This window comes from Epinephelus lanceolatus, chromosome 2, assembly GCF_041903045.1.
Source record: "Epinephelus lanceolatus isolate andai-2023 chromosome 2, ASM4190304v1, whole genome shotgun sequence".
Classification (NCBI taxonomy): Eukaryota; Metazoa; Chordata; class Actinopteri; order Perciformes; family Serranidae; genus Epinephelus; species Epinephelus lanceolatus.
Window position 1 is genome coordinate 14,500,808 of NC_135735.1, and position 21,595 is coordinate 14,522,402.

The window sequence follows — 21,595 nt, forward strand, 5'->3', positions numbered from 1 at the left end:
ATTTTACTTGATTTAAATCACACTGATGATAACTGCGCTGGTTACACACTGCATTTGCCAGCAAGTAAAAGCCTTTTTGAGCCTCGACGGCTTCCGTTCCAGGTGACTCCCATTTCCACTGTGACAGCAGTTAGCTCACTCGCAGCGAGCTCAGGCTACAAGCTAGTCTGTGGAGAGCGCAGCCAGCTGACGCAGCAACAGTCGGCGGAGGGGTGCAGTTAGCGGTTACTGGGAACTGGGTGTGAGTCTCTCCTAAGCCTTCGGTGATTATTACTGTTCACAATGAAGAAATTAAAAAGACCCACATCCTGACGTCCACATTTTGGTCAATGACTGCCTGTCGCGGTGTCGGTGACTGACATGGACGCTAGTGACAATAAGGTAACTTACAGTTCATTTTAAAATTACCTGTTTTTCGGTTGGGGTCTGGCTAAAGATTTAGCCGTTACTTTATGCAACCGAGGCCCAACATCGCACTCCTGTTAATGTTATCCAAAACCTACTATTCTGTTGTTATAATTACAAATAGCAGCGTTGCTGTTTGGTGAGTTACATTAACCATTTAAATAGCACGGTAGGTTTTGGTGTTTTGTCCGGTGAGGCATCAATCAAACAGTTATCCCATTTGGCTAGTATGCTAACGTTATAACGGCTAACGGTGACTCATTACAAAAGATACCAAATAATACATTTCTTGTCTTCTGTCACAGTTCATTTGTTTTCTTTCATTTCACTAAACGATATAGATTTATCTCCGTGACATTATCTTTATTCGATAAGCCCAGAAAGACAGTGGTGTTAGGTGTTAGCTGGGTTAGCTAGTTAGCGTTAAAGCTAAACATCTCAGCTGTCATCTGACGGTTGTCATTTTAAGCAGAGCGACAGTTACAGCTAGCAGTATTATGGAAATTGTATTGTTTTGTCACAATCTGGGGAGGTTGACTTAACAAGATGGTGTCAGTCCGGTAGGAATGTGTGCATTGGAGCTTTGTTGTTGTCAAGGGAGGCGGAGATGTGTCGTGGGTCGTCAGCAGAAGAATATCTGGTTATCCTGCATGCATGGCATTCTTCTGACGCTGGTTGCAATGCAGAAAGTTTAGTCAGGTTGTGGTTGGTTTGGTGTCCTAGGGCGTATTGCCAGTGCGTCATATTAACCTGTGTTGAACATGGTGTGTTTTGGGGGCATGGGGTCTCCTCAGGTCAAGCTTCCTGCGTCTGAAAATTTGTAATCCAGTGATATTGACAAGTTCTGTCTTCATTCATGTGAAAGCTTTAATGCATATGCTCTGCTTTCTACACAGCCCATCCGGCTTTCAGCACAGAAACAGATACTGTCTGTTAGTGTTTGAAAGCAACTGGTGTGAGAGTAAGTGCTTACACAAACAGAGGCTTGTGAGATCAGTAGCCCCCAGTCTAATCAGTCCGAGATCTGTCATCCACAACGAATGCACATCTGGGCTCTGACCTCATTGCCTTTTCCACAATCACAGCTATTCTCACTAACACACAGATACTACAAAGACACACATGGCCTATTCAAAATACAGATCTCTCACCAGCTCCGTTTTCCTTCCTTTAGAGCTTTGTCTTGATTTTTTTTTTTAATAGTGGCTCCACTACTGTTCAGAATTCACGATTTACCACAAGTGCACACGAGGTATCCATGCTACGGCTTGATGTATAATTAGCTTATCCTGTAGTACTGTCCCTACTTTATCCTCTCAAACTTAATCCTATAACAACACCCTATCAGCCATACTGTACCATCCTACAGGTTCAGACTAATTACTGTAGTCCCAGACCCTTGCAGCCATGTCAGTATGGGCATGGAGAAGGGTTGCAACAGTATGAGATTATCACGATAAGACAACCGTCTCCGAAAACATCATGGTTTCATAGTATACTGTGTTACATAATTATAATTAATTGATTAGTATCAATTACAGCAACTCTTAAAGGAACAAAAATATAATTATTTGGGGGGCTTTATTATAAATGAAATCTGAATCCATTTTTTTAAAACATGAAAGTATGTGTAAGAAGTCTGACATGCAGTCAAGGAGGATAGCAGATGCACACATGCAGGTGAGATTACAGAGATTTGTAAAAATCTTTTCTAACTCTAGTTTAGTCTTTGCTGAACTGGTAGAGCAGGCTCCATTCACCGTGATTCTATTGAGATAGGATGGGATCTATAGATTATCTAAGGAAAAGTGAGAGAACCACCCACTGACAGTAGCAGTGGGAGACAATAGCTGTCTGTGTGTGACATCCACTGGCCGCACTGATACTCTATTCATGCATCCCGACCACTGTTTCAGAGAAGTGAGGGGGCGCCTTTGTACTTTGAACCCTGTCACCTCTCCTCATCCTTTGCAAAATAGCAGATTATTTTAATGGGACCTCTTGGACAGAGCTGCCACCTCGGGTTAGACCAGTGCCACCATGATGTTAAATGAGGAGCACTCAGTGGTGTAAAGGTGCATCCCAGACAGCAGTGGAAAAAGACAATGACAAAATAATGTAACTGCCCTTCCTGTCCTGTTCTTCAATTAGGAAAAATATTTTGACACTTTGCTACAAATTGGTGATTTCAAATGCTTCACGATTTAAAGTTTTATGGCATTATAACAATAATTCTTTGACACTGTAACCTGAGAAAACAATAGTTAAGTCACAATATTTTGCTCATTTTCAGGAGGATTTATTGATAGTTTATTCTGTCTGACATGCATTAATGCAAGGAAATTGAATAGTTTATATAGACACTGACAGACATATTATGGTTCTTAAAGAAGAACTTTTAACTAATAAGATAACAATCATAATAATCATAATTTACACATATGATGACTTTAAAACAAGGATTTCTACAGGCATTGCTCTCTTGGTTTTTACATTTAGTATACAGTAATGGCTTGTATTCTGGTTTGACTTTTGCTTGTGATTTATTAAGGGGATATGTAGGCCTGCCTGCTACATAGTGTTATCACATGCCTTATCCATTTGAGGCTGTCCCTAGTTTTCTACAGTACAGTTGTCTGAAGTGGCTGATTGAGCTCAGAAATACTTCAGTGTTTCAGTCCAAAGCCTGCCTTCAGATGCACCAGACCTCTAATCTTTGGCCTTTCTGTGGCCTGCTGTACCATTTCCTACAGCATCACAGGCTGTTGGGTGTGTGTTGGGGCCATAAATCTGGGAACCCATTAAAGCTGACTGACTTGAACAAGACATCGACTTAGTGCACAGGGACTTGGAGAGGACATGATTGTGCCTTTGCCTGCTGTAAATGTGTCACAGTTTTTTTTAACCAAATTGATCTGTTTAGCTTTTGATTGTATGTTTGTCTTGTGGCAAGTTGTACACAGGAAATTACCTTTTGTTTGAGTGCACTGAAGCTCTGTGTTGCCTGAGATGTAATGCAAAAGTGGTGCTTAAGGGTCATTTTTTTCTGGCTTGCTTTCATTCCTTTCAAGAAAAGTTTTCCAGCAGTATAGTCAATGCACTGGGAATATGTCATCACATACCCATCACAACACACAGTGTTTATATATTAGGGACAATACAGAGACTTTATTTGGATATTTCACCTACAGATAGTTTGAAGAGTGTTAACAGCTTTTTAGCTGAGATTCAACAATTCAGCTGTATTGCTTTGAACATATGCTGTATAGGTTGAGTCAATTGTAGTCATACTCATACCCGTCAATAGTACTAATACTCATCAAAAGTCATACTTCCTGCTAGTTACCAGTGCTGGTTTGGCCATAATCCAGATGTTTGTGTGAAGCAGTTTGGCGCCACACAAACGATGATGAAGTCCAGTTTCCTTTCTGTTGTTCCTCACTTTTTCGTGAGTTTAGATCTGTTTAGAATTTAATAATTGTTTAGCAAAGTCCATAATTTTGTAAAATAATCTGCAGTTTGTGTCTCACAACAAGTCTGAGTCTGGCGTCTGTCCCTTGGAGCCACTGTATGTCAACAGCTTTAAGGGAATTAAACAACACAGCATTAAAGGCTTCAAACACTTGCTTTAAATGCACATCTGCTATTACCTTACATATCAATTTTGACTGTTTTTTTAGCCATAGATAATAGCCATTATGAAATAGATGTTTAGAAAAACTAACAATGAACTTGTTTTTGGCTTTGAGGTACAGAGACTTACCTCATTGTAGACCACATTAACAAGAAGCCCGTCATTGTTTATACTCTTCACCTCTGTTTATCTAGCTGCAGATGTGTTAGTCACATGAGAAATTGACTGTCAAAAATAGCTTGAGCTCTTTTTTGACGTGTTGTGTACTTTGCCTAGATCCTCTGGCAGTTGGGTGTAATGTCATCTTTGAACTCCAAAAGGTTTTATGTGCTTGTGTTAAGGCCTGATACCTTTTTATTGATGCTGGTTGACACTCAAGACTGTAAACTAACTGGAACAGTATGAGGAAACGAGTGCTCAGCTGTGAGTGATTACCACTAAACATATGAGGTTGGTCAGGAGATTGCTCCCTTTTTCTTTTTGTTAGACATTCAGTGCTAAAAATTAACAACATCTTTTTAGGGATGTTCCTCACGACTCCTGTACTTGACGTTTAATCAGAGGATTAAATTTGGATAAGTCCACTCGTCTAAAGGTGAGAAAATTCTGGAAAATTTTGTACAATTTAATCTACAAGGTTAAACATTGCCAAAAAAATGCATCTAAGAGCCATTTTAAATCGTTAATTATGTTTTTCAATAAATAAATTGTATTGTTAGTTCTGCTGAAATGTGTGACACTTTGCACGGTGTGTGCATTATCCTACAAAATGTGAAAAAAAAAATATCACAAATCCTTATTCTTAACCTACAAAACATAACCTCAACTTACAAAATTAAAGCCAACAAGTAACATCTATTGAATACAATATTCCTTAGCTAAAATAAATCTTTAGGAAAAGTGCCTGATTATTACAACAGCATTTTCATTGGGTGAACGCAACTGATGCGTTGAGAACTGATGAAGCCGCTTGGATAAGAGGCGAAACGTCTTCTAGACAAAATCAAAGTCCAGTTGCCTACGATTTAATTGTTGCCAGAATGGAATTGACCTGGATAAATGAGAATATCCACAGACCCAACAACACTTAATGGCACACATGCCTTCTTCTCATACAGTTGTAGTTCTTACAGCGTATTAAGAGTCGATGTTGGTGAGTTGTGTCAGTAGTCTTATAAACTTTAAGCCCCAGAGATAAAGCTTAACGAATTACACAAACCTACTAGATCAATAAAGGCAATTTATGGAAGAACGTAGGTGCGTTTTCATGACCATGCTGATATGAATTGCTGCTTCCACCCTAGAATGATCCCATTTGATAGGTGTGGGATGGCAATTACAATAATGAGATAATATGATCCGCTGTACCGTGCAGATACAGAGGAAGCAAACATTTGGCTTGATACACTACAAGCAGGGAATATGGTGACTGACTTAAGCAACTTTATTTGAGCAATTTGAGAAATGGATCTTTGCTCTTAGATGTAGACCTGCTTCTCACTTAAATGAGCCATGTAGTCATTAATAGGCTGCAGTTGCTCACAGTTTGACAGTAATGGCTGCTCATTTTGTCTTTTCGTGCAGGATGTGAAGCTTTCAGCCGAAGTGGAACCATTCATCCCACAGAAGAAAGGTCTCGAAGGATCCCTAGTCAGTATGAGTCTTTCTGGAGAAGCAGGCGGAGGAGGAGGGGGTGGAGGTATGGGAGGAGGCGGTGGAGGGGTGGAAACCACTCCCATACCCAGCTACCTCATCACCTGTTACCCTTTCGTCCAGGAGAACCAACCTAACAGGTACTGTTTCTCTGTTACAGCTGGGGAAATGGGGGGTTAGGGGAGTGGGTGAAACTCTAAAGATAGCTGCAACAGCCCCTTTTAATTCTGAGCTAATGGCACCAGCGTTTCTGGTTCATGATAATTATGGATTTTGCCGATGCTGTCAACTTTGGCAGAAATAATGCAATTCCTTGTGGCATTGTGGAAAGTCTGGTGTCCCCATTTTGAACCGCCCAGGAACAATCTGCTCTCATCTGGACCTTTCTATTTTCAGAATAACTTATTCACTGAACTGTTTACTATAATAAGAAGATAGCAGCCTCCCTAATGTCGTGTTTCTCAAAAGAGATCACGATGAAATCCTTTAAATAGTATGTTGAGTTAAAGCCATTAAAGACTGCTTAGTAGTTAAAGACTGTTTAATTATGAATGGAAACCTCCCCAGAGTTACAGAGTGTACATGGAACCACACTCTATGTTTCCAGTGGCTCTTTCTTTGTCCAGAGTGATCTTGTGTATCCTGCACACATCCGCTTCTCTGTTTCCTTCCCCCCTATTTGAATGCAAGGAAATGCCCGCTATAGTAGACTGGCTGTGAAAATGTCATCTGGATCCTTATCACCATTTCTGCATACCATGTACACACCCCCTAACAAACCAGCCATCATGGACATCACTGCGACATCACAGATGTTAACCCATGGAACATCAGCCCTCTCTTTAGCCGCTCTCCTGCAAAAGGGGGCTTTAATCTCATTTTGTGGAACATATTTTAATCGGTCTCCCCAACAGTGTTGCATGTTTGGAAAATACAATACAATCAAGTTTCTCTACACTGGAGTACGTGAGTTTTTTAATATTGAGTATTTGCCAAGTGGCAACTCCCAGGGCTGAAAAGTAAAGCCAACGTGATAGCAAGGGTAATTTAAGGACTACATTACACCTCCCCAGTTGGTATTTGCTTCAACATGATACTAAGCAGGAACCTGCAGGGCTAAAAAATGACGCTAACACAGTTTTGTCAAAAACTGCAGTTCCTTAAATGGCCACTTGAGGGTGGCTCCAGAAGTGGGTCAATCCCCAAAGGCCCTCATATTAAAATACCCAACTTTACAGCAGAAATAAACATGTTTTCAGCCTGGTAGACAAACTGGTCTTGGCCTTTACAACTGAAGCATTCAGGACAACTGTACAGGGGGGTAAATGTTATGTAACTCATCCTTTTACATTTTATTAAGCTTCAAGTTAAGCATTTTTAAGGGTGGGCTGCTTTGATTGACAAGCTGTCTGCAGATACTGTCCTTGCGTTCTTAGTCAGATCCAACCAACCCTCGCTCCTCCACAGCTCCACACACTCATCCAAACATGGTCACATCTGGCTCCAAAGATGGTGACGCCCAAAATGTTAAAGTCGAGGCTTTCAAATGGGAGCCCATAAACTAATGGGTGACGTAGAGTCTGCCAGTATAACAATACAACAACAATATAACAATATAACCTGCATCACAGCCTTCCTTTTATGGTATCATATGTTTTATAGAGAGTCCGCTAGTATTTTGTGTAATATACAGAGGAGTATCATTCTGTTCATTTCATGGCAGAAAATTTTGGATTGGACTTGGACATACTCTCAGTCCCCTGCTACCACTAATAGTAAAAATGCAGTCATCGACCAGCCAGCATCTGTAAAGCACCTTTTACGTGAAAATTTCAATGAAACAGACAAAAATCAAATTAATACTTAAAATCCACAATCACTCAAAGCCCTGGCAGAGACAAATTATTTGATTTTAGGGGCTCTCCTTACTTGAAGAGTAGAATATCATATAATTTAACATGTTACCTCTTTATTTCTTTACAGGCAACATCCTATGTATAATGGAGGGGAGCTGCGCTGGCAGCAGCCTAACCCCAGCCCTGGTGGTTCATACCTGGCCTACCCCATCTTGTCTTCGCCCCAGCCCCCTGTCTCCAATGACTACACTTACTATCAGATTATGCCTGCTCCATGCCCACCTGTGATGGGCTTCTACCAGCCCTTCCCTGGCACCTATGCCAGTCCTGTGCAAGCTGGAGTGGTCAACCCTGTCTCAGCAGATGTCAGTGAAAGGCCACTGCCTCTGGGGCCAGCGTATGGGATGGCCAGTCAGAGGGGGAGAGGCATGATCCGCCCTAATGTTCTCCCCAAGGTACAGAGGGTCAATGCCTTATTGTGATACTGTCACACTGACGTCATGTGTTATTTGTATCACTGAAAAGTGTCCCTCCTCATCCTCAAGCTGTTTACTGAACATGCCCTGCCTCTTTTCTTTCTTCTAAAGCAACAGCTGGGCATGTGCCAGCCTCCAAGGGGCCGCCGGCCTCCAACTAGGAGTGTAGCTGTGCAGAAGGAGGTGTGCACCTTGGGGCCTGATGGTAGAACCAAGACAGTCATGTTGGTGGATGCAGCACAACAGACTGGTAAGAATACAATGACAGTAATTAAAGATATGTCCTACCTAGTCCTACCATGCAGACTGTAATTTTTTAACAATAAAAAGAATCAGACAGAAACTACGTAGTTAGTTAGTTGTAGCAGTGGGGAAATTCTGAACATGAATTTCCAGCTGAGTGTATGGCTAACGTCACTGATGTTCTTCAGTACTGTAGTCAAAAGGAAGCTGATGTTTAAAACATTCCAGACTTTGTTAAAGTTCTCTGTTTTGCCTGTGAACAAGTATCGTTCCTGTCAGAGAGGAAGCAGGTCACCATGCCAGTAAAGCAGTGTCTTGTCGTACAGGTTGATGTTGATGATGCTTGTGCTGAACTTCTGAAAGAAGTGGAATGCAGAATTTCCAGTTAGAGGGGTAAATGTGTGCAGCTTATGATGTCACCAGTGATATCTCGGTTCTTGAGAACGCTAATGAGCCTGTGTAAAAAAAGTTTGGTTACTTAATTGTGGTTTTATGTTACATAAAAACGCCAGGCAGTTGACTCAAAGTAACCTTGGTCCAAGTTTGTGTTTAATGAGTCTCTATTGATTCATGTACACTATTAATAGTACTTTATTATTATCATGGTAGCAGTTTTACTCCACTTTGTAACACTGTGTAATTAGTTCAGGTCAGGTCTGAGCTCGTCTTACTTTGTCCTCAGATTTCCCAGGGGAGGTGTCAGGGCGGTGTGCTGGTGAGCGGGCCAGTCCCCTGCTGTGGAAAAACCGAACAAAGAGAAGACGGGCGTCCCATCCAGCTGAAAGCTACAATGAGCAGGGCGCCAGTGAGGCAGATATAGACAGCGACAGCGGCTATTGTAGCCCCAAACACAACCAAGCAGCAGGAGTAACACAACGAACTGCAGAGAATACAGCAGCACCCACAGTAAGTTGGCTACATGGCATCAGCTTCAGACCCAGCAGACATAACAGTAACTGCTGAATTTATTTAAATAAAGATGGCTATGCAGACAGCAAGTCGGTTAGTCGGAAGTTGAAATGTCTTATGTAAGATATTTTCTTAAATTAAGTCTGTCTGTCTGGTAGTGCTTTGCCTGCTCCAAACTGAACACTGCTCCAAAACACCCAGTTTATATAGAGATCGAGGCAGGCTATTATGTTATTAAAAGTAATAAATATAGTACAAACAGGTGAGTTATATAAAAATGAACCCCCCATACAGTTGTCATGAATGAGGACATTAGAGACCAAAACTGTTTTTTTGTCCCAGTCTATAATTCACTTTATGTGTACTGTAAGGTTTTGCATTTTAACTTGGTGGTTTATGGGAATTGGCTCTTTTTCAGATAGGGATGCACCGAAATGAAAATTTGTGGCCGAAGTCGAATAATATTAAACGCTTGGCCGAATACCAAATATCATTGTTTAGTTTTTCATTAGTTTTTGCAGATGAACCCCCTCCAGATTAGTGTTGTCACGGTACCAAAATTGGATCCCACTGTACGATACCAATGAAAATATCATGGTTCTGAGTAGTATCACGATACCACAGCGAAAATGAGGCAGATGTGCCTTTTGTCATTTATGAAAAGATAAGTCACTTTTCTATTATAGGCTACATCAATGATATTTCAATGGAATAAATTACTTATTGACTTATTCATACTTCAGCATCAATGAGTGATGAACATAGGGGGATCAAAATAAAATAAATAAATAAAATAAGAATCAACCAGCCACCCTCCTCCCCTTCATAAGTAAAGAACAGTCCCTAAAGTGTGGTGAGGTTTGTGGGCCGTGAACGGCTCGTTTCTCCTCTGACACGTCACATACCTGTGTTCGGCTGGCTCGGCTGTTCAGGTACTTCTGGGCAGTCCACACGCCAAGAAGAGGATATTATTGGAGCCGACTTATCCGTCGCTGGTAAGCCGATGGCCGCCGTATTTGACAGGAAGACATTACTGTCTGTGTCTGTGACCCCTGTTCAACCCACAATCGGTGGGATTCGCCTTTCGTTTCTGCTGCTGGTTGAAATCTGTAGGCTGCTCGCACAGCGTGCTGAATGATTTAAGCCTATTTTGCTCGCTCAAAACTATTTTTAGTTGCAAATGCGAGTGCAGTGAGGGACAGATCGCCACACTGCCGACATTTTACTCCGCGCGTCACGGCACGCTGTTTGATTGCGTTATCAAAACATGCCGCTATTATTCGGCCTTGCTTTTAACTTATTCCACTGAATACCGAATGTGTGTTTTTTTGCAATATTCGGCCGAATATATTCAGTTACCGAATATTCGGTGCATCCCTATTTTCGGAGCCAGCCTCAAGTGGCCATTTGAGGAACTGCAGTTTTTGGCACTTCCGCATTGGCTTCATTTTTCTGCCCCGCAGTTTCCTGCTTGGCATCATCACTGTACATAGCAAATACTAATGTGGGAGATGTAATGTAATCCTTAAATTCCCCTTGCTCTTGACTCTCATGGTATTATTAACATGTCCAACACACACTAGATATCTCAACTTGTCTATTTTCTCTCCCCTCTCCATATTTTCTGGTGCATAGGGAGTAGAGGCTGGTGTAATGACAGGTATGTTTGATGCAACATATTTTGAACATCTTTACACCATGCTTTCATACCCATTACATCCTTTCTTTTACCTGAGAATTACTATTAATTGTTTTTGTACATTAGCAGGTACCTGGGTGAATGTAGCCTCTCAGGCTACCCCCAAGTCCTGGGGGGACAGGAACGGCCAGTTTCACAGAGCAGACCAGAGGAAGAATCCTGAACAGAGAAACTTCTCACAGGTACAGTAGATCTCACTGGAGTAGACACAAAATAACAGGCAGCTGTTGGTCAGGAGAGCAACTCAGTTATTACGTAATGAGAATATGTAAAATGGAATTGCTGTAAGGCTCTGTCCTTTCAGTTTCACTAAAGCTCACTGAGCAGCAGATGAGTAGGGATCAATGTACAGTAACTCTCCATTGAAACTGTGAGGAACAGAGCCCACGTGTGTATACTGGTGTTGGAGGGAACAAAAATGGACTTGGACGGTAAATAAGCAGAAGTTAAGCAACACCAGAAGACAGTGGTATCGATAGGACTAATAGCCAGGTGAACAGAAAAGCACAGGAGTTAGACAGTTTGTTGTCAACATTTTCTTATCCTTCGTGAAAGTTATGGGTGATATGAGCATTCTTAATTAGCTGAAAGTAGGTATGATAATTCAGGCAGTGTAATACTATCTGATAACACCCTGACCATTTTGAGAAGTACTTCAAATATATGTAGTAGTACAGTTACATGAATACATGGTATCACTGTACTAAATGTCATTTTTAACATTTAAAGCTTTTATTGGGGTTTTCAGAGGATGCTTCAAATGTCTATTGTCATGTTTTATGACATCATCACCCTAAAAAAAATTCTCAAAAAAAAAAAAAAACTAGCTTACTCTTAACTTGACTTAACTTAACTTGAATGAAATGATTTGATTACGTGAGTTAGTCTTTTTTATTAAATCAACATAATAAATAATTGTTATTTATGATGCTGCAAAATTGCTGCTAGACTGCCCCGGTAATACAGGTGTGAGTCTCCCTTTGTGTGCAGCAAGAGGGAGAGCAAGTAGTTTTTGTACCACATTGAAAATGGTTTTTTTTTTTTTTCAAGAAACTTTGCTATGTTTGCTCTCACCTCCTTTCCTACTGTTTCCCTTATTTGACAGTATGTGCACAAACACACGTATGCACAAACACACGGGGGTAATCAACATGTCAAATACCAGTGGTACCTGTTTGATTTCTGTGTTCTCCCTCTGTCTCTGCCTTTTAGGATTTCCACAGTGGCTATCCAGGGCGTGTGCCACCCAACCAGTCAGAACAAAGGCTGCAGCCAGCAGTGGTCCCTGGCACTGAGCTCACGCCAGAGCCCCTCTACTTCGAGGTGAGAAAAGGTTTCTTGTATATTGTAATGAATTCTCATTGCTGCACTGTTACCATCTCACACATTATAGTTTTATTTTAGTTAGAGGTTATTTGTAGAGGTAAATTGTTTTCTACATGTTTGTCAGGATGAAGACGAGTTCCCAGATCTTGCCACCGGAGGGGCCGTCCAACGTAGCACCAAACCAGATTCTGCTGCAGCCCAGACACACACGCAACCTAAACTGCCCAAAAACCTGGTAAGGGAAAGATGACTGTCTTTGAAGGCTCTATTTGTTCATCATCTTATGAAAAATGATGCATAGAAATTTGTAATAATACAATATAACAGCAGCATATAGCAGATTCAAAACGATTCGATTCAGCTGCTCTTAGAGGATTTGATATTTTTCTTTTCTTTTTCTTTTTTTTTTAATAAGTTTGATAAAAAAAATAAATAATGAATAATGCTACTAATAAATAATTCTTATGTAATTATATTTATTATTTCAAAAACTAAATTATAAAATTATGTCCTATGCTAAACTCAGAGCAGTGAACACGAGCACTGGATTATGGCCAATCCCTAATGCTGTGTTACATTATTGCAGAGTCACTGTTGAAGTGTTGCTCAAGCGGTTGTTCACATAGTTACAGTGTCAGGAGCTAATTTTTGTCTGCTACTTGCCACGGAGCACCTCAACTGACTGTCATCAACAGTTTGTACATGGTCAAAAAAATATCTGTGCTTTTGATCAGTGTCTGAGCCCCATTTTAACATTATATTTTGCGCTTCTTCATTGCATCCCTGTGTGCACCACAGTGAACATAAAGTTAGCATAACATCAGTCAGGACCACAACTAGAAACAGAAACATGAGTGTTTGATGCCTCAGTGCATCATCGGAGCCCTGAAAAAAATTGAGGCCAGATCAGCTTTGATTTGTAACCCATCAAGCCCGTCCGCATTGACAAGTGTTGGGTGTCTTTTTGTAGCTTTGTCAACAGCTTCCATTGAAAATGACTCGTAGCCTTCTGCTGTGTTACTCATAGTGTGTACACATCACAAGGAGGCAGAACTTTTCCCCTAAAATGCTGCTGATTGGGTATTGTTCATCTCAGTTTTAGGTCATTTTTAGTCATTCCTCTGAATTTTGTAATAACTTTGTATTGGTGCATGCCCCTGTAAATAAACAGCACCTGTAGCTTCAGTAACAGTCCTCCCTTAAACCAGGATACACTTTGAAGCATCATTAGCTGCATTACTTATCTTGTTTTGACATCCTCTCTCTCTCTAACTTTACTGTCAGTGGACCTGTCGCCTTCTAAAATAAGTAGCAAATTGTGTGGTGTGTCGGGCATATTTTGAAGACTGTTAATGTGATATAAACATCAGGCAGCAATATACAAAGTGGTATTATTATTTCTTTTATAGTGTGAATGCTGTGAATGTTTGAAGTAGTGTGTGATGAGGAAATGGCTAGGAGAGGCACACTCACACACAAAGGCTAGAAAGAATCTCAGGAAGAAGGACAGAGCACTTTGAAAAGTTTTTTGACAGACATTGATTTTTGTGCAGAATTTGGGTCAGATGGTTGTGATCCTATGTAGCCGAATATCTGGCTCTTTTGTTAATCTTTACAACCCTAATAAATAATAATTTGTGTCTCTGCACACATCACAGCTGGATAACCTGCCAGAAAACTCCCCTATCAACATTGTGCAGACCCCCATCCCCATCACCACCTCTGTTCCCAAGAGGGCCAAGAGCCAGAGGAAGAAAGCTCTGGCTGCTGCATTGGCCACTGCACAGGAGTACTCAGAGATCAGCATGGAACAGAAGAAACTACAGGTATAAACCTGCACTGTCAGCTGGTCCTGTAGGATGGGTTCAGACTCAACAGTTTGTTGTGTTTTTATGCCTTGTTTCATCATCTCCAGTCCTCACCACTGCCTGGTGTATGATAGCCATTCTGATCTTAAGTTGTATTTGACTGGTTCATTGGTGCCTTTTTTCCTTACCCTGCAGGAGGCCTTCACCAAAGCAGCAGGGAAGAAGAGTAAAACCTCTGTGGAGCTGGACCTGGGAGACATGCTGGCAGCTTTGGAGAAACACCAGCAAGCTATGAAGGCCAGACAACTGACCAATACCAAGCCACTGTCTTTTACAGGTATTCATAAAGTCAGACATTAATAAGCAGTGTCTGGGTGGTAGCAGTATAAAAAAATAAACAAACCACCAACATAAAACAGAAATGGTCAAGGGAAACTAACAGTTGAGTTATAGAGAAGGTCTGAAAAAAAATTGTGAATTTCAGTGGAAGATATGAAATGCAACTTCTTGAAGAGTGTTTGGCCAGAACAGTTTAGTAGATATTTTATTACACCTGCTCAGAAGTCTAACCACTCAGGTTTCTCCGGCTGCTGGAGGAAGTTTGGCTCCCAGGAATCCATCCGCTATCAGTTGTTTTGGGCCTGTTCAAAAGTAAATGCTTTTTGGCGCAAGATTGATACTGAATCAGTGACTATATTTGAGACACAACTTACATTTAAGTGGGGGAAACTCTTTTTTGAAACCCTACTTTCAACATCAAACATTAAAACAAAATACTGATTTGGAGTACTGAGTGTAGTTGTGTTTCCAAGACACGCAATCTATAGAGAACTGGTATGATATCATTTATGAAATGTTTGTAATGGAATAATTTCCTTCTGTATGAGGCCTCAGGAAATTAGACTTGAGAGAGATATTTACATCCTGCCTGTGCATTAACTTTGTTGTCCTCTCCAGTTGGAACGACCACTCCTTTCCATGGTTCAGGCTCGACCAGCTTGCCGTCCATGTTGAAGGGTCATCAGCAGCCATACTCGGCCCCACACAACTCCCTGGATTCCACCGCGCCCCGTATCAAGCGAGGGAAGGAGAGAGAAATCCCCAAAGTAAAACGGCCAACAGCCCTTAAGAAGGTTAATGATTTTAGTTGAAGTTGATCGTTTTGGAGAGGAAGATTATTTTAGTCTACATTAAAATTGGTACAAGGAATGGAGATCTTTGGACTGGTAAATATACTTACATGTGCTTGCTCTGATATCTTTGTTCTGTGTTCTCATAGATTATCTTGAAGGAGCGTGAAGGGAAGAAAGGGAAGACAAGTGTAGAGCAAGAGTCCTCAGGCCAGGAGGAGCACGGGGATGAGTGTTTACATTTCACTGATGATCTTGCACGAGAGCCTGCCTCCCAAGAAGGTGAGGGTAATTTATTATTGATCAATGAAAACGATTCAGTTGTGTACCCATGTTTTGTTTTTTTTTTTATCCATGATACATTTTCTAATTGTTATTTCCGGTCTGCTGATTGCACCACAGACAATGGTCTCAGTGTGCCCAGCGATGCATCCCTTTCCCCGGCCAGTCAGAACTCTCCATATAGCATCACCCCCGTGTCCCAAGGTTCTCCTGCCAGCTCTGGCATCGGGAGTCCAATGGCCTCAAACGCCATCACCAAGATCCACAGCCGACGTTTCAGAGAGTGAGTACACACACTAACCCAACACAGAGTGGGAAACAGAATATTGATTGGGGAAGACCTTTTGTAGGAATCCCTGGCATCGAAATGTCCCAAAAAATGCACCATGTGGTGACAAAGAATATTTAGCAAAGCAGATACTTGTCCCACTCAAAAACCAGAGCTTTGGCTGTGAGAAGCTAACGGGTGTTTTTAAGGGCGGGACTGTACAATAAAGAATTGTAGAGTATGGCACAGATGCCAAGCACATTGTCTCTTCCCAGCAAAAATGTATGCCAGCGGTCACAAACACAGCTTTGTCCCTCTGTGTCCTCTGCAGTAGGCCTATTGTCCCAGCCCACCCTTCTCTAACATATTTTGCATTTAAAGCTTCCAAAAGGCCTCTGTGGCCATGCTCCTCCTCTCAGCCCCGACCCGCAAGACCCTTGTTCCTCAGGCCACACTACGTGGGTCTTCCGATAGATACAAGGTTCACATGAGGTCCTTGAATTGCTTGATTTTAAATCAAGTACTGTAGTACCTTGAGAGAGGCATTGATCACAACATTAATTTTGATTAAAAAAATATTTGAAAATGAGTAACTTGCTTTAGGTAAAGTCCTTTAAAAAATGAAGAAAAAAAAAAATTGAAATAGTGCTTGACAGTCCTCGAATTACATGCTCTCTGATGGCTCTGCTTTTCTAAGAGGCTTCAAGGCTCATCCTGATTCAGAAGAGGTGTCCAATAGTAACAAAGTATAACAGTATAAGAATAACCAACAAGACGTTAAACAGTTGTCATTAACAGCTGTATAAACTTTGAGTGAGTCATTTTAAAAAGAACAACAAAGATTAAAGACTCTTGGGGCTTTGGCAGTTATTTTCGTCAGAATGCTTGATGGTTGTTTTTCCAGTGAATTGTTGTCTGATTATTGAAATGTTACAAAAAAGAAGAAAATTCACATCACATTTTTCTAAATCACACCAGTGACGCCATCATGTTGCTTGTAAGCTGTTTGGTTAACTGATAAAGAGAACCAGCATATCATGACAATTAAGAGGCTGTCGCCAAAGGATGTTTAACATTTTGCTTGAAAAGTTATTTTTTCAATTAAACTATTTTTTTCAGTGGACTAAACGATTTCTTAAACGAGTTCTTATTAACATTTTGCAGCAGTATTTGTGATAGTCAGCATTAATAATCAACTGTCATTGTTGGCTTGGCAACCAACCAAAAGACAAAAACATTGTTCTGAACATCTGTAACCTCCATTATTTTTTCCTCTGCCTGTATTTCTTCTTTCTGCAGGTACTGTAATCAAGTGCTGAGTAAGGAGATCGACGAGAGCGTGACTATGCTGCTACAGGAACTGGTTCGCTTCCAGGAGCGGGTCTACCAGAAGGACCCCACCAAGGCCAAATCCAAACGCCGCCTTGTCATGGGTCTCAGAGAAGTAACCAAGCACATGAAGCTGCATAAGATAAAGTGTGTCATCATTTCTCCCAACTGTGAGAAGATCCAGGCCAAAGGTAAAGAATGTTGCAAGACCGTCCTGCATCAGATATCTTATCAAATTGTCCTAGGTCTGACCATTTGAGCTTGTAAACATGTTTATATCGGCTAAAATAGATATTTTTAAGATGTATCAAAGATAATGTGAAGGAGTCATCTGGAGTTATGAACCTTTAAGAATTATCACCTGAGTCTGCAGCGTACCTCAGCTTAACTGCTCTTTATAGCAAGTTTCAGCTCATTGATTAACTGTCCAGCCCACAATTTTACAGTGTTGGTTCACTCTCGCTGCTCTCAGAGTTGTTGTCAGTAACAAAAAGTTTTTTTTAAAAACCTACTGTATGTTATCTGCTTAGCACCTTAAGACAGACTAGCTGATGGACATAGTGATATTTACTTAAAGAGTTGGCAGAGGCTGAAAAAAAAGATGAAGGCGCCGGCGGGTGAATGTTGGATTTACATTCACCAAGTGTCCAGAAATATGACTGTTGCTGAATGAGAATGTTGTTCTATAACGGCTGGATTTATAAATAAGTATAAGTGTTCATCATATCATTTTAAAAGGTGATGATATGTCAGTGTTTTGCTCACAACTTGTTTCTGCTGCCCCAAAGTGGGCAACAACTAAGTAATTGGAGGTTTCATTTAAAAAAATACATACAGTAAATACACTCTTCACAAGCCCAGTAGTCACATATTAATAGATGCTGAGTTGTTAGCTACCAGACCAAACTTTGATATTCCCAACACAGTATGTTTTTGCATAGTCATTAGCTGGTTTTTCTGTTGTTTTTGTTAATTTATTTTCTCAAGTTTGATACATTTGTGTCATTAATTGTTTTCTGTGTTGCAGGTGGTCTGGATGAAGCTCTGTACAATGTAATTGCCATGGCAAGGGAGCAGGAGATCCCGTTTGTATTTGCCTTGGGCAGGAAAGCTCTTGGACGTTGCGTCAATAAACTAGTGCCTGTTAGCGTGGTTGGCATTTTCAACTACTCTGGAGCTGAGGTAAGTCGCTCCCATCCACTAAAACCCTTTGACTCTTAGTACTGTATGATCTATCCACCTAATCGATCAGTAGTTGTCAGCAGAGTACAGTAGAGACATATAGGGACCTTAGCCACACAGGATCATCTATAAGCACCTCATGGATTTTTTTCATTTGTGTGTGTTTTACTAACTTGGTTAAATCCCTCTACCTCCTTCAGGGTCTCTTCAACCGTTTGGTGTCTCTGACAGAAGAGGCTAGGAAGGCCTACAAGGACATGGTGTCAGCTCTGGAGCAGGAGCAGGCAGAGGAGGCTCTGAAAAATGACAAGAAAGTCCCACACCACATGGGGCACTCCCGCAACCACTCTGCCGCTTCAGCTATCTCCTTCTGCTCCATCTTCTCTGAGCCTATCTCAGAGGTCAATGAAAAGGAGTATGGTGAGCTCATTTTTTTTTAGGTTTATCTGTAATCAGTGGTTGAAGATGTATTTAGATTCGTTACCTAAAGCTACAGTGGGTAAATTTAATGAAAATAACTTTTTGTCGAATTTGCTGAAACAGTCACGGCACACTGACAGAAGTACATGAGACAGATAGCCTGTGGAAAAAAAACGTGTTTGCAAGAATCCTTTGCATGTGAATGAAAACAACCAATCAGAGCTGAGGAGTCTCGTATGGTGTGTTCACACTGTACACGTGATATTTCATACAAAATCAATGCAGAGGTGCAAAAAGATGTGAATACACACCGGGCAATGCGAGTGACGTGAATGAAACAACTGAAGACATTTGTGTGAGGCTGTGTCACAAGAGCCTATCGGTGTTGAGATCTAGTTGAAATTCACCTGACGTTACCGCTAATCAGAAATAAAGGACAAACGTATTGTTGCTGTCTGTTGGCACCCAGAGCTCTACCACTCAACATCAGCACTGCACAGAGACAGAATCAGAGTGGAGAGGGCTGGAGATTACTGAGCAAAGCCATAACACTACATGGTCATAACTTGTGGAAGCTTTTTTTTTTGTTCAGTTGCTTGGCGAAATTTAAGTTGTGGAAAGTAAACAACAGAAGAATTGATGTGGTAATGTGCTGCAGTGATAATAAATAGTGTTGCTGTCTTTGTTCACACTGGTTCAGAGCAGGGAGCCTCCATGTTTACCGTGTTCACATCACTTGATTACTGCTATCAGTTGTACTTTACTGAAAACCAAGTTATGTGTGAGCTGCCTTCCCCAGTTTGTCAACACAGACGTTAGCACTGCTGTTAAGAGTGAATATTCGCCAGTTGCTAAATACTAGGAGAGTAAAAATACCAGCAGCAGTATTCGTGCGAGTAACAGGACTTGAAAATTTGTGTCACGTTTAGTGTGAACACAGCACAACACAGCTGTTAATCATGTCAATGTTCACTGCTCATGAACTGTGGTCAAACTGCCAAACTGGGCAGCGCTGATCAAATATGAACCATGATTCAGTTACGGCATTGCTTATTTCTTGCGTCAAATGTTTTCATAAACATTTTAGTGTGCTGCTAACCTGTAAGATGTTCTGGCTGATTTTGGTATGTTTTCAACATGGTGGCCGGGTCACTTTCTCATAAAAGTTACCAACTCCAGCTTTAAGTAAGAGTACCAGTTATAGAGCATAACAAATCCATTCATTCCTTCAGAGACCAACTGGAGGAGTATGGTGGAGACTTCAGATGCCCTGGAGCCTGTTGAAGCTGAGCCGAGTCGCCCTGCACCTCCCACAGCCACCCAGAAAGACAGTGACACTCTTACAGCCCCCACCAGCACCACCACGCCTGGCCCTACCGCTCCCCAGCCCAGGGCGGCACCTCCAACACTAACACAAGGCACCAGCGAGAGAGACGAGGTCAGGGTCGATGACCGGCTGGAACTAGCCTCTCAGCAGAGCACAGAGACGGGCTCATTGGACGGGAGCTGCAGGGGCCCGCTGAACTCCTCCATCACCTCCACCACTTCCACCCTGGTGCCAGGGATGTTGGAAGAGGCAGAGGAGGAAGAAGAGGAGGAGGAGGACTACACTCCAGAACCCATCTCTGTGGAGGTGCCCACCCTCAGTAGCCGCATCGAATCCTGGGTTTCAAAGACCTTGGAAAACCTGCAGCTGGGAAAGAGCCAAGAGAGTACAGAAGAGGAGGAGGAAGAGGAGGAGGATGAAGAGGAGAGAGGGCAGAGTGAAGAGGAGGAGGACCTCGATTCAGCGGACATCACAGAGACGAGGACGGAGGGCAAAGAGCAAGTGGAGGCAAAGAAGGTCACTGGTTGATGTCACCTTTCCTCCTCCTCTTCCTCAGTCTGCTCTTACATATACTCATTCCCTCTGTCCTTCATTGCTCTCACATCTGTTGTCACAGCAACCAGCAGCTTTTCTCCTTTGTCTCTAACCCCTGACACCAGACATAATCTCAGGTATCCAACCAACTGACCAACACTCATACACATTACAGACAACCTGACCAACTCACAGCGTCGCAGACCAAACAACAACCAGTCTGAGGGACACTACCTGACTTCAACACTATTCTTGTAATTTAGAAAGGACGCCCTCACTTCTTTGGCCCATAACCTGCTACACTTGAATCCAGAGGGAAGTTTGTGACTTTCCTCCTCCGAAGCTGAACTCTTTTAGAGTCAGGGACGTTTCTGGGAGCAAGTGTTGAGCGCTAAAAAAAAAAAAAAAAGTTGAACTGCTGTCTCTAGCTCACAGAGGAGGAAGGTTGGAACCTTTCAGCTTCCATCTTACTTTATACAGAGCTCAGAAGGTTTACAGCTCTGCAAGTGTTTGTGTGCTTGTGCGTGTGTGTGTGTGTGTGTGTGTGTTTACAGGCACATAGTTTGCATTTATTTTTGCTGTGTTCTTTGGCTTTATCTTTGTAAATAATGTGTGTTTTTCACCCGCTCCACAAGGGAAGGAGAGACATGCATTTCTAAATTACTTCTTGGTTGGTATTTAGCTTTCCTCACAGAATATTACAGTGTCAGGGGTTCTGTCTTTCTACCAAAACCACTCCCGCCCTGTCAGTCTTTATAGAGTGTTTTTTTTTAATGTTCAAATAATAAGTGTCCCATTCTTTATTCAGATGATTCAGATGACTTTAACTTCTAAGAAGCAAAACAAGCTTTGTGTATATAACCTGTCTATGTGGTTCTACTACAGTATATAATGGTTTGTCATATTGATCTTGCCTAGTGTGAAACTATTCTGGTTGTTTTCCTCTGACTGGAATTGTCTCGAGTTCCCTGATGCTGTCTGTGCTTCATACAAAAAAGTGCTCCTGTTTTGTTCTCGCTAGTGGTGTTTGTTATCTGATTGGGGGGGGGGCACTCTCAAGATGCCTCTAACCATTTTTAGAAGCCCAAACATTGAGATCTTTTTAATTCCTCCA

The 21,595-nt window shown here is 41.6% G+C and overlaps 1 protein-coding gene across 2 annotated transcripts; it reads left to right on the forward strand.

The window, feature by feature from the left end:
* Positions 1-163: 163 nt before the first annotated feature.
* secisbp2l (SECIS binding protein 2-like) lies at positions 164-20,690 on the forward strand. 2 transcript variants are annotated; one of them, XM_033624445.2, is made up of 18 exons: positions 164-381; positions 5,624-5,832; positions 7,676-8,003; positions 8,136-8,274; positions 8,950-9,173; positions 10,812-10,836; positions 10,942-11,057; positions 12,088-12,198; positions 12,326-12,436; positions 13,860-14,027; positions 14,205-14,346; positions 14,967-15,142; positions 15,289-15,421; positions 15,542-15,704; positions 16,989-17,209; positions 18,046-18,200; positions 18,401-18,620; positions 19,853-20,690. In XM_033624445.2, the coding sequence occupies exons 1-18, from the start codon at positions 361-363 to the stop codon at positions 20,473-20,475; spliced, it is 3,285 nt and encodes a 1,094-aa protein (XP_033480336.1). In that variant the 5' UTR covers positions 164-360; the 3' UTR covers positions 20,476-20,690. The 2 variants fall into 2 exon arrangements, with proteins under 2 accessions (XP_033480336.1, XP_033480345.1); XM_033624454.2 differs by having other exon boundaries at positions 165-381; positions 10,945-11,057.
* The last annotated feature ends 905 nt before the right edge of the window (positions 20,691-21,595 follow it).

Bases quoted from the DNA above. Each gene is read 5' to 3' on its own strand.
- secisbp2l (XM_033624445.2), top strand. From the start codon at position 361: ATGGACGCTAGTGACAATAAG. The intron at 382-5,623 runs GTAACTTACAGT...CTTTTCGTGCAG, and splicing joins TGGACGCTAGTGACAATAAG to GATGTGAAGCTTTCAGCCGA. The intron at 15,143-15,288 runs GTTAATGATTTT...GTGTTCTCATAG, and splicing joins GGCCAACAGCCCTTAAGAAG to ATTATCTTGAAGGAGCGTGA.